General features: G+C 40.4%; 1 protein-coding gene across 2 annotated transcripts in view; it reads left to right on the plus strand.

The window, feature by feature from the left end:
* Window positions 1–1,012: 1,012 nt before the first annotated feature.
* Window positions 1,013–13,099, plus strand: part of LOC131448563 (SH3 and cysteine-rich domain-containing protein 2-like) — a 29,534-nt gene continuing 17,447 nt past the window's right edge. For both annotated transcript variants that reach the window (XM_058621138.1, XM_058621139.1), the window contains exon 1: window positions 1,013–1,427. In XM_058621138.1, the coding sequence (XP_058477121.1) occupies window positions 1,368–1,427 (60 nt within the window). In that variant the 5' untranslated portion in view covers window positions 1,013–1,367. The remainder of the gene's footprint in view (window positions 1,428–13,099) is intronic.

The following is a 13,099-nucleotide window of genomic DNA, read 5'->3' on the forward strand; positions in this document are numbered from 1 at the left end:
AAACTTGCTTTCGATTATATAAGTCAGCACTCAAAGAATACAAGGACATACAAATGAGGACGAACTCCGGGGAAATACAGGAATGGAATGAGAGATTGAACACATGCGGAAATGCAAAGCAGCTCTTCATGGACATGGAACATGGAAAAAAAGACCTGTTTCTAAAAAGAGGAGGAGCAAAGGTGTAACTGTCATAGTCGGTTGATTTACATTATGCTGAAAGCAGTGCTTGAAGTGGGTCGGTACTGTCCGGGACAAAGTATCAGTACTTTTTCATTTGACTATTTCTCACAGGATGCCATTACTCTGTTTAGGTGTTAATCTGTCCAATTGATAATTATGTGGCAGAATAACCATTTCTCGGGGTTCACTATTTGACGTTCACCCCTTCTCGTTTTGTTTCTAGTGTCTAGAGTTTTTATTTTATTTTATTGTTACATTCACTGACTTCTTGCCACATTTGTGTCCTGGAGGAAGAGCATCATAACAGGACACCAAATAAAACGGACTGTGTGCTTGAAGTTTTTAGTTATTTTTTAATAGACTGGATATTTAAATAGATAAGGGGAGCACTGGCTGAAAAGGTCATTTGGTGTTACTTACACACAAATCTTGCCTACAGTGTCTTTAAAAGAATATTGCCCAAGCCATCATACTGAACATCATCCTTTTAACACCTAATCACACATTTGTATATTATAGGCTCATAGGGGTCAAATATAATATATTGCTACAGTAGTGTGTCTTATTCTTTATTCCAAACGAGTGTAAACTTGGAATGCATGGGCCTCCTCTGCTCTCCGTGGGTCCACCTGCCATTTGTGCCGACCTGTGCGTCCTGGCGTCACCATTTATCAGCCAATACCGAGTCCTGTCTGATATTACTGGGGTTCTTTTCCCCACAGCGTGAGGGCCAATCAGCGCCAGCCAAGCACTTTGTCTCGGCGAAATCAAAGTTGTTGTAAAAGCGCGTGAGTGCGCGCGCGAGGCGAGGTAAAGAGCAGTGCCGGTGGATGAGACAGGAGCGAGGCGGCGAAGGGAAGCGCACGCACACACCGACTCCTCCTCCTGCTACAGGATATTTACCTCTATTTGATGTATGTGAACTCCTTTTTTCATGTGCACATTTACAGACTACAGCCAAGAAACAACATTTGGACCTATAATCTCTGATTATACTTCTAAACAAATCCCATGTGGACGGAAGATGACGCGCTCAGCCTCCGTGGACGCGAGACCGTAGCGATGCCTCAGCTTGTGTGAGCTGATAGTTTCCTCTTTGACTCTTGTCACCGTGGACTCGTCTTTCTCCCACAACTTCCGCAGCCGAAGGAGAATTTGTACTCATCTCTTTGTTGTTCCCGGAGATGACTGAAATCAGCGAGAAGGAGAACGAGGCCACCGTGCCCAGCCAGCCGGAATCAAAGGTAACCTGACGCACCTGTGCAAACATTTACAAAAACAAACACCCAAACAAACACAAAGACATAGACATTTGGGGATTGATAATTCATTTAGAAAAAGACTGTGTTAGGTTGGAGTTAAAGGTGAATTTGTTTATAACCGGTAAGATGTATGTTTGCGTTTGCCTCGTGCTCTGCAGGGGCGTGCACATACATTTCAGGGGGCACAGGTTCAAGTGGAGAATCGGGCACCCCCCTCATAATTATTAACTGAAAAATATTATATTGATACATTGGCAAAAATGTTTATTTCAGTGAACATGCAAACTCAAATACAGTGTTTGTGCTGTTACACTTTTAATTAAGAAATATTGCTGTGGGATGCATAAAAAAACTAGATGTAAAATAAATTTAGGGACAGAAATGGATAAAATGTGCCCTTATCTGGTCAGAGGGCGAGAGGACAGGCTCTATCTGTGTGTATGTGTGTCTATGTTAATTCAGTCATTTTTATGCTAATTTCAACTTGCTTTCTTGTATTCTGTTCCAATTAGGCTAATTCTCTGATGGCCGTGGGTCTTGCATAACAACTTTTAAGCCGCTCTAATGCATGTAACCTCCCTGACCTCAGAGTTAGAGGGCAGAGATTACATGGAGGTGTTTGTGTGTGTGCGCGTCTGTGGCCTGCAGTGTGTAGAGAAGGCACAAGGTTTCTGATATGATATAATCCATGATGGTTGTTCTTTAATAAGGATCCAACGGATATTAGGATATACGTGTGATTGTGTACATGTACTTGTAATATTTTATATATTTTTTTCTATATACTACCTGTTCTTCTCTGTGCTGCTTTAACATTGCAAAGTTTCACGTTGTGGAATTAGTGAGGATTCTCTTAAAGTAGCTTAGCTTCAGGAAAAGTGTTTTTTAATGAAGTCAAATATAGAAACAAACTCGGGACTTCACTGACGTTCTTCTCGTATCTGTCCTCTCAGCTGTAAAGTGAGTGAGACTCAGGCAGAGGCTGATAAGTTAAAGAAAAGTAGCTGTGGGTGACATATTTCACACTGTATGCGTCATCAGCATCTCAGTTCTGAACTTGTGGCCTTGCATCTCCTCTCTCTCAAAAAACCAACATGGTCGAGGCGTCACAGGATGAATGTGATCTGTGTTACCTTGAGGAAAAATTAACTGAATTAGCTGATCCTCTGGACTTCTCATCCCCTAATACTCTGTTAAAGGGATAGTTAAGTTGTTTTTTTAAGTGTGGTTGTCATGTTTGCCCTGAATCCATCAAATGGTTATGCAATTATTTCCTTTTTTTATTGTCAAATCTCGTGAAGAGTCCCTAAATAATCTGCACCGCCCCACTTTTTTTGCACTCCCGTTTTGCAGAGTAACTAGCTCAGTGGACCAGCACCAGTGTGGGTGGAGCTAGACGCACCGTGGTCCATTCATTGGTTCACAGAAATTCATTATTTCCTGGTGACAAAGTGAATTGAATGTGGAAAAACAAACACGTGACACACTGAATTGCACTTGATGAAAAGCTATTCAGTGCTGACTGCCAATGCATTTCATCAGTCAAGGCCTTTATCGGGGTTAAATCAACGATTTTACATCGTGGTATAAAGGTGGTGTCGATCCAGTCGGTTCAATTCAAATGTCTTGTACTTTATCACTTCTATGTTGAAGTCCTTTGTTTGGATTTATGGACTTTGGTGCAGGAGAGTGAGCAGTTTACAACTTAAGTTTCCAGTCAGAAAACAAATGTCGCTTTTCCATTATACAGTTTTGCCACGGCTCATTTTGGCTCCACTTTTTATTAGGAGTAGCATTTTTTTTATTTTTAGTACCTGCTCTGGTGAGGTTCCAATCAAGCTAAGCCGATACTAAAATGTGACGTCAACAGACCGCCGACCACTGATAGGTCAAAGATGTCATCACTGGAAGAGTCATGAGCGCGACGTCCGACACAAGAATCAAACCAAACAATGCTGAACTGTAGATCAGTTAAAAAGTCTTAAAAATCCTTTAGCAAGTACATTTCTAAAATCTCAATATTTAACAGAAGAGTCTGGTGTATTTAGCGACAGCACTGCCGAAAGCAAGCGATTGTGAGCCGAAGCACAACTCGTTCAGCCGCATTTCAGTTCAGTGAATGTGTCGACGGAGTCTGTGCTCCGGTCATGCTGGAAGTGCTGAACTAATCTTATTAATGAACTGATTCTAATGATTCAGTTCCACCGAGAAGTCACTAGTTTGTGTCGCGTATTAAACTAAATGACAGCAGTTTTGTGCAGCTTTGCCATGATGACTCCGCCCACGTTGAGGGTGTACTATGAAGTCATTGAAAATGTGCCTCATACCAAACCAATTAGAGTAGAGCCAGAACTGTATAATGGAAAAGTGCCTGAAGTGTCGTACTCTTAAGATAGTGCATAGATTTTATAATGTGAGCATTTCATGTGGCTTAAATCACACAGAAGCTTTTCAGCGTTCTCAAACTCGCCTCGAGAAGAGCCTGTAATTGCAACAACAGTTCCATCGACCTAGGACGAGCCTGATGGCTTCGGCCTCTTGTTGTTTCTATTTGACCACAGACAACACAATGGATGGGTGGGCATTCAGAGGCTGCGTGAATTTATGAGCCAATCGGCTTGCAGATGTTTGCTATGTCTCTCGCTAAAGGCTGGCTCCATAATTCACCCAAACGGCCATCCAGACAAAAGACAACCGGGAGGAAACAATTTTCCGAGCTGCGTCAGTCGTGTAGCTCTGTGTCTGCCAAGCTCCTGCTGGCAGCTGTAACCAACTCACATCCCGCGGAAAAAGAAAGAGGAGGAAAGACACATTAAATGTGTGTTATGCGCAAGAGAGAGAGAGAGTGTCTCCAGAGCTTCTTTTATTTTTACTGTCACTCCCAATCTTCTCAGTGCATATTGCTCTATTCATTTCATAACAATTTCCACCCCTTCTTCTCCTCAGTTCCTCTTACAGCCTCTCTCTGTAATCCCTCTTATCTCTTCATCAGCTCTCCTCCATCGCTCCCTCTCCGTGTCTCCACTGTCCCTCGGCTCTCTGAGTATTTATTACAGTGCTAAGTGAGCCCACCAGCTTTCTAGAGTGGCTCTAATCGAGGCTGTGACAGAGAATGAATAGTTATTCCACCTCCTCCACCTACAGGCAAGGTGATGGCTCTGAAAATATTATTATGGCCGTCTAATCACTTTGAGCACACGTCGTTCAAGTGCGTTACCTTTTAGTGACGTTTGGTAAATGAGACTGTGACGAGGAAAGTTTGGAGCCCGGAGAATGCAAATGAGTGTTTAAAGGAACAGTTTGAAAAACACGTTGGCTGGAAAAATACTGAATCAAAAAAAATAAGAAAATGACGTTCTTGAATGTCTTGTTTTGTCCACAAACCAAAATGATTGAGTTTTAATGATTTCTTTGTCATAAAGAGCAAAGAAACAAAGGATATATTCACATTTAAGAAGCTAAAACAATCAGAAATCTATTATAGTGGCTGATGAAGAAACAAACAACCCTTTACTCTCACATTCACTGTCAATTTAGAGTGTCCAATGTACCTAATCCCCATATTGCATGTTTTTGGACTGTGGGAGGAAGCCAGAGAAAACCCACATCCACACGGGGAGAACATGCAAACTCCATGCAAAAAGGCTCTTGCTGCAAAGGCAAGAGTGCTAACTCTTTTACTCACATGTGTGATGTACTTGGCTGGAATTATCTCATCACCTCAGTGAGCCTCCGTTGTCCTTAACTTGAATATATGGATTTATTACAACTCTAGCTGAGCTGAAGTGATGACGAGTGAATCCGCTGCCTGTGTGTTCACCCGCTTTGTCTTTGCCAGCAGCACATTTCATGGCAGTGATCCACCTCTGCCGTCTCTGGGGATCGTTGGTGATCAAGTTAAATGCTCTCCCCTTAACTTTCCTCCCTCTTCACTTTTTTATGATAGGGCCGACAAAGAGACGAGTTCCCTGGCACACCGCCTGGTATATACTGTATGTTTATGGATTTCAACTGTACAGCTTCTTGCCAAAGATGTAGTTATTTTGGCTCCAACTGTTGCATCATGGGATTGTGTGACATTGGGTACGAGAGCTCTATAGGTGCAGGAGATGATGGTTGGATGTTATTGGTTAATAATGAATAGTGAAAATGGAAACCTACCAAAGCTCAATAATCATCATTCCTTTTTAAATCTAATCACTGTACAGTTGTAGCTACAGTTTGTTAATTGGTCTAACACATCACTCTTAAATGACAAAACAAACGATAGATGAGGGCTACAAGTAACATGACAACAACTTGAATCATTAATAAATCTGTCCAGCATTTCCTTGATTAAATCACTTGAATCACAGTTTTTTCATCTATAAAAGGAACAAATACACTTTAATATTTAAGAAGCTGACCTCAGAGAACTTTTTAATTTTATGAAAAAATCCCCTCAGATTCAACAATTAGTTGTTGATTAATATAGTCATTTATTATAATTGATTAATTGTTGTCTCACAATGTATGTATCATATTTATTGTTTTCCATTTGAGACATGATGATGAGGGCTGAATGATTATGAATAAATATATATTGCGATTTTTTTTGACAGAAATGGTAATTTTTACACCATTATTTTCATTTAAAAACATATTTAAAATGATTACTTTGCGATATTTGTGCAGATCTGGGAGAAACAAAGATGTTCTCTTCAGTAAGTATATAGATCTAGACAATAATTCATCTGAAATGATATTTTGACTCACATTTAGGCTTTTAAATCCTCCTACGATTTGAAAATGGCAGTAGGCTGTGTAGCCATTACGATTAACCGTTCAGCCCTAACGGACAGATGAGTTGGATCCAGCTGCTGCCGATAGAGTAACTTTATTTGAACAGCCGTTTGTGCATCAGTGCAGTTTCTTGGCAAAAGAAGGGATGAAGCGTTATTTCCATGAAATATCACACATTATTCTGTGTCGCTCACTTGCGGATGAAAGGAGAGTTGTGCTCATAAAGTTTAATATCCACAGAAAAGCAATGGGTTTAAATGCAAGAAAGTGCTTTTTTTTTTTTCCCCGCTGGTCTGCAGGGTCTTCACACAGCCCATAAGGTCCCCGGCCAACACTCGGACACCTTTATGAGGTGAAATGATGGCTGTGGTTTTTCTCCAACTTCCTTTGTCCTTCACACTTATTTCCTCGGTTCACGTTTCTCTCCAATCAGCATGTTTTTTTGTTTTTTTCCTCCTCTACTCTTCTCATCTAATTGATTTCCTGCTCCTCACATGGAATGCATTTCCTTTCTCTTTTCATTGACTGCCCCCCTGGTTAAATGAAACCCAAATCTCCTTTTAAATTGTATGTCTTCATGTCCTCACCTTTTGTTCTCCCTTTTTTTTAAATTAACTTCTTTGTCCATGGCTCTGCGTGACTGGCCGGCGATGGTTGTCTGACTTCTTGAAAGGGTAAAGGTGATTTAAGAATGGGATGAGTGACCAGACGTCCTGTCGGGAGTCACCGAGGTGTTGGGGAGGGAAAAAAGGATAAGAATTTAAAACCGACAGGGCACAAGATAAATTAACAGACGTCTCATTTGTTTGAGAATTGTGCCACTTTAGTCAATTAAACACCATCTTCAATCAGGCAGCCTGGATTTATTTTGATTTCATGGCTGTAGAATTGTCAAAATGTTCAGTGAGTGATGCTTCTGCCCTTTTTTCCCAAGATAACTTTCACTTTTGATATCTGGCAGTCACAAATGTGACGCGCTGGAAGTCCTGAGGGCTTATACATAGTATATGGGTGCAAAGCGCTATTTCTCTGCTTTCCGGTATCCATCCATCCATCTTCTACCGCTTTATCCTCCACACGAGGGTCGTGCGGGCCACTGTGCCAATCTCAGCTGACATAGGGCGAAAGGTGGGGGTCACACCCTGGAGAGATCGCCAGTCCATTGTTTTTGAATTTTCTATTCATAGTGGTCTAATAGTTACAGTAATGAGAAGGACACATGCCAAATCCTGTCGGTGACGAGAGGATTTGTAACGGAAAGGTTGAACAGCATTAAATCGGCTCCATGCAACTCTCTGGGTTTTTCAGTTGGTGTCACCCGGTGACATTCCCTTTTTAAGGTCGTCCACTTTTTAAAGATGAAAAACTGTAACTCAGTTTCCAAAATAAATTGTGGCCACATTAAATTTACATGCATTACGTGCATTTTCTGACCATTATATCTGCCATTTCTGTAAATGGACAAACCTGGACATTTTCCAAAAGATGCCCAGGAAAAAATAAATCATTATACACAAATGTAAAATGGGAGAATTAATCTTTTTTTTTTTGGGTGAGTTTTTGAGACTTGACATTTAATTTTCTCTTGGCTAACGGCTGAGTTTTTGTGTCGGCAGGAAACTAAACTTCTTTTAATGAGCAAAATGCAACTCGAGAGCTTGTCTCAGGTGTCTGTGCCATTCATGTGATTATACAGGTGTGTGTGTGTGTGTAGATGACATTTCTGAACAAAGTGCATCCAGCTTCCTCATGCGTGTTACCATTAACGGGAGGATACACATCAGTCACTCGCACTAACAGTCTGACAGACCATGATATGTTAGTGTTCTGTCTGCCAGAATGATTGACTTGTGTGGCTGACCTTTTGAAACAAACCACGGTCTGCACAGAAAACAGATGGGAGGGTTCGAGGTAGAAGGTGACACGATCGGGGAGACGACGGACATTAGATGAGGAGAGCGGGATATTTATAGTGGGAACAGAATGTGATCCGATCAGTGTTTCACATCCTGGAGCGAGAACACGTGACGATAAACCGGCGTTCAGCTCCTGTATGCAGTGTTGCTTTGTTTTAGTCCAAAGTTATTGAATTAGTGTCCTTGTTTGAGTCCTAAAATGTTGCTGATTCAGCACAGTCCCAGTGCAGTTTCAGGGTTCGTGTGTGGAGTCCGTTGGGATTAAGTTTGGCCTCTGTTTCAGTCTTGTTGTTTTTGTGTCAGTGGAGGTGTTTTTGTTTTTCCTTTTCATTCCAGAGGCAAAGCTATTCATTTTGATTATTGATGGTGATTCTGGTTCTGCCATGATTGGGGGACTCACCTTTTGACTGTAGTCACAACAATTTCATAAGAAGCTCATTATTTATTTATTTATGTATTTATTTATTGACCGTAAATAAGGGACGGCAACATTAAAGACGATTCACATGTAAATGTGCCAGATTGCAGCCATAGGCTAGTTCCCATCTGTAGCCCCGAGGCAGGTTGATGCAACACTTGAATATGTATGCATAAATATACACACTTGTGCGCAGCAGTGTGCATTAATACATAAGTACATACACAGTGCAAACACAAATAGACATTTAAAAAAAAACAAAAAAACCTTATGAAGCAAAATGGTCTTATTGTCTGTTTAATAGTATATTCCAAGTCCAAATAACGTGCATTTTGCTGATTTAAAAAAAAAACCCTGCACATTGTGGTTTGTCCTCAGCTGATATTTGAAATGTGTTGGGGATTATGTGAAGCTGGAGCCTGATGTGCTGCAAGTAAATCACTGGCACTGAAATAATTGTTTTGCTTAAGATAAAAACCAAAAAAAGTGACTTTGAGTCTAAAATGAATGATGCACTAATGCATAATAAAACTCTGTGTTTTTATATTAATACCCTGTTTATCTGAGAAAAAGATTTATGAAACCTCCACCCTGCACATTCTATTGATTCTCTGTGTGTCACGCTTTAATTGATTCGTTCAGTTTGGTTTCTGTGAAAACGGGTGTACAACAAGCCACTTATCTCATGGTTTAATTTGGTATAGGGCTGATAATGTGGCACTAATTAAAAAACAGAACATGTTTTTGATTTGTCAACACATACAGCTCTAGTTTAACTGTAAGAATTTTGGAAATATAAGCTCCACACTCGGCAGCGCGTCACGTTTTGCTCAGAAACCGGATATTTGGTTGCACCACACAGCTGTGACCGTGAGAGCAGCATATCAGAACATTGTGTCTCAAGTCTCAGATTTGTTTTTCACCTACTGATGTAACATGAAGAGGTTGGAGGGGAAAAAAACATTAAAATACATAGTTTAAAGCTTGTCCTTTTAACACTGCAGTTTTCGTAATTGATTAGTCGTTTAAAAATTGCCAGTACTGTTATATTTGAATGTTTTTTATGTGCGGAACTTTTAAATATCAGGGTTGGATGAGTGGAGGCAACCACAGTGTTTTGGCGACGGAAGATAAAGACTTGTGTTGTGACATTTTTACATTAAAGCACTTAATTAACAACTTCACCTCTCTTGGGTTTGCTGTTTGGAGAGTGTATTAAAATCCTATAAAGATGGATATAGAAAATGACATAATTCCTGTAAGAATGAACTGCTGATCTCACTCTGTTCTGTTCTGGAAACGTATCAGTTTTGTTCCCCGCTCTGTGACCAGCACCTGAGACGAATGCGCGCTGACGAATTATACCTTTCTAGTTTCACACAAGGTTGTTCAGTCGATGCACTTTCACCTAACACAGTCCAGCTGGAGCAGCGACTAATGAGGTCACCTTCAATTCAAAGGTGGGGCGACTGCAGGAGGAATTATTCGGGGTTTTAGTGCGTTCTGGGATAAAGATGAATATCACGAGCTGCTAGAGATGAACTCAGCAGTTTGCATATATACTGTAGAGTTAGCAGAGGTTGGAGTTGCTCAGACTTGTCCAAACTCCAGATTGAGCTTCTGCAGAAAAGATGGGGCCGGATGTTGGAAACTGAAAGATCATACGTGCTTATTTTTGCACATGGTTAAGTTTACATATTATCAAGCAAACAATTCAACATATTGGCTGTATGATTACCAAAACCAACGTATACCTGTGTACATAACCTGCCTGTGTCATTAATCACAGGTGTGTGAACATAGCAACACACAAGGCTGCTTATGTGCTGTGTAACTGTGCTGCTGGTGCAAGACCAAGTAGAAAATAAGCATTTCTTATTCAAAGGAAGCTTATAAACCTAATGCAATGAGCGTTTTGTAAATTTCTACATGTGCATCAACCTTCCTCTGGACTGATTCCTCAGCAGGATTAGACCAGTAGACGAGACGTGGCAGCCGCGTGCTGACAGATTACTACTGTTTTTTTTTATTGCCGTAGGATTATTAATTATGTATAAGGGGGCTGACATTTTAGTGCAAAAAACAACAAAACATTTCACTAATGAATTCTGAATAAATCTTCCAACAATGACATAAGAATACAATGTTGAGAAACGGCTCCAGATAAGAACGCTCATGTGTCTAAGTTTATTTTTCCTTGTTCACACGTAACAGAACGAAGTAATGTATATAAAAATATGTACAACAGCAACCTTCACGGTTTAAAACTCTGCCCAGCAACCCTGCTGGTTACAAAGTTAGCAAATTTAAAATGGTCATTATTGTTGTCAGTGAAGCTAGTATTTAAATTTAACATGTTTCCTTAATCCCTAATGACTAATGTAATTGTATGACTTAGTATCATGTATTTCTTTTATATAGGCCCTTTCGAACCTCAAGGTGGGCTCATGTATAAAACCTTTAGCTTGGATTTTCTTTAACTTCATGACTTTGTCACTGCGCGGCCACTGTCCTTGTAAGAAAGACGGCGTAGAAGAAAGAAGAGAGCTGCATCTGCGTCACAGTGGCAGCAGGATGACTTTCTCCCGTTTATAGGCATCTTGTGTGAACACCATGAACCCCCCCCCCCCCCATTCCTTAATTATTAATTTATCCAGGCAGTCCACACAACAGCCTATTTATAGCAACCTTCGCCAAACATTGCTCCACACTGCACTGCTCATTTTAAAACAGCCAGAGAACAAGGCCAAGGCGTCTGCTCTGTCTTTTCCCCGGGTGATGGACAAAAGCCCCAGTGCATTTTGGGCTTTAGAAGGCTCAGAGGTTAGATAGTGTATTCATGCCCCCCCCCCTCTCTCCATCAATCTCAACTTGTGTTTCTTCCTTTTGTCTATTTTCTTTGACTTCCCTTTTTGCTTTTCCTTTATTCTTTGCTTCATCATGGTCTGTCTGCATGCACAACAGTCTGCATCACTACCTGCACTCAGCTAATTGCTGTCAGAAGTTCAGGATGCGATGGTTCTTCTTTTCTGAGATCTATAAATAGATGTGCCACAGAGAAATAAAAGGTTTGCATTTGTTAGAACTCAGTTTTTCTTTCTCTTTTCTGTGGGGAGGATGTTATTTGTTATTTGATGTCAGAAAGCACACTCTACTACTGTAGTACTACTGTTACCTTGTAGGAAACTAATAACTACTGTATAATAATAGACTCTGTAATTATTCAATATCATTTTCTTCAGTGGCAGCAAAGGTTCAATATAACATAGTGTATATTGCACAAGAACACTGTGAGGCATAATGCATATAATTACTTTGATTTATTTCATATTTGTGAAATGTCTCTCTGTGTTTTTCTGCTCATGAACAACCACAGTTAATAGCTTTGTTCAACTTGCACTACGGAGCGAATATCACACTTTATTTATTGGGTGTTATGGTGATAATATCGACTATAATTTGTTAACATTTCATCGTGATAATGTTTTTAGCTGCAGCCCGAACCAAAACTCACAAATACTACAAGTAGTCACTTGGGTTGCATTCACACCGGTCCCTCTAAATCGAATCCTAGTTGGTTTGCTCTGAAAGTCCCGTGTTTTGCTTTGATGTGGAGGAAACAGAAGTTGTCCTGCATTAACCAACAGATGTGTTCTTGTTCACTGTTGGCTCGTCTTCTCCTTCAGTAACTCTTGATGCCTCAGGCGAGGAGGGGAATACATTATTCAAAAGGTTCGGTCCGTTTCAATAAAGTTCAGTGTGAAAGCAAACTCGTACGAGCTGAATGTTGCAACCCCCAATTTAACAGAGTCCCCAATCATACTGAGTGTAGCCGGTACGATTGTATCTTCAGGACTATTGTGAAAACGATGTTAATTTGCAGCTCCCATATTGAGAGGCTTGGCTAATTCTAATATTATATTTTCATGGCATTTGTGATTGTATTATTGATCATTTAAATGCTAATGAATGACTGGAGTGCTGCTCTAAATCATGACTTTGATTAGATAGAAGGATTTGAAGAGTTTATAAGACTTTGAATGAGAACGCCCAACCCTCATGGTAGTGATTATATACAGTATAGCTGGGATCACGTAATTGCAAATGACAGGACATTTGTGGCCTCAAGCGTGTGAGTGTGCGTGTGTGTGTGTGTGTAAACAAAGCATGTGGACACCTGAACATCTCCCTCACAAAACTAATTACATTTCTTCCTTTCATTCCTCGTGCTGCTATAATTGCTGCTTGGTTCCTCTGGAAAGGCTTTCTATATGATCTGACATTCAAGCCCATTCCATAGGTGCTGGATTTGGTTGAAGGGGTTATTGCAAGCTGCAGTGTTTCACGCTCTGCAAAAGAACGAGCTGCAACCCTCGTGTGGAGGATAAACTGGTAGAAAATGAATGGAAGTGAATTAAAAAGTTGGTTTTATAAGAGTTTATTTGACTTGCGAGAGATTGTAAGGGGTAAAAAAGGAGTTGTTTTGGGAATTAGGGTTGCAAAATGCTGTGAATTTACAATGTTGGAAACTGGAAATC

The sequence above is a fragment of the Solea solea genome, chromosome 21 (assembly GCF_958295425.1).
Source record: "Solea solea chromosome 21, fSolSol10.1, whole genome shotgun sequence".
Classification (NCBI taxonomy): Eukaryota; Metazoa; Chordata; class Actinopteri; order Pleuronectiformes; family Soleidae; genus Solea; species Solea solea.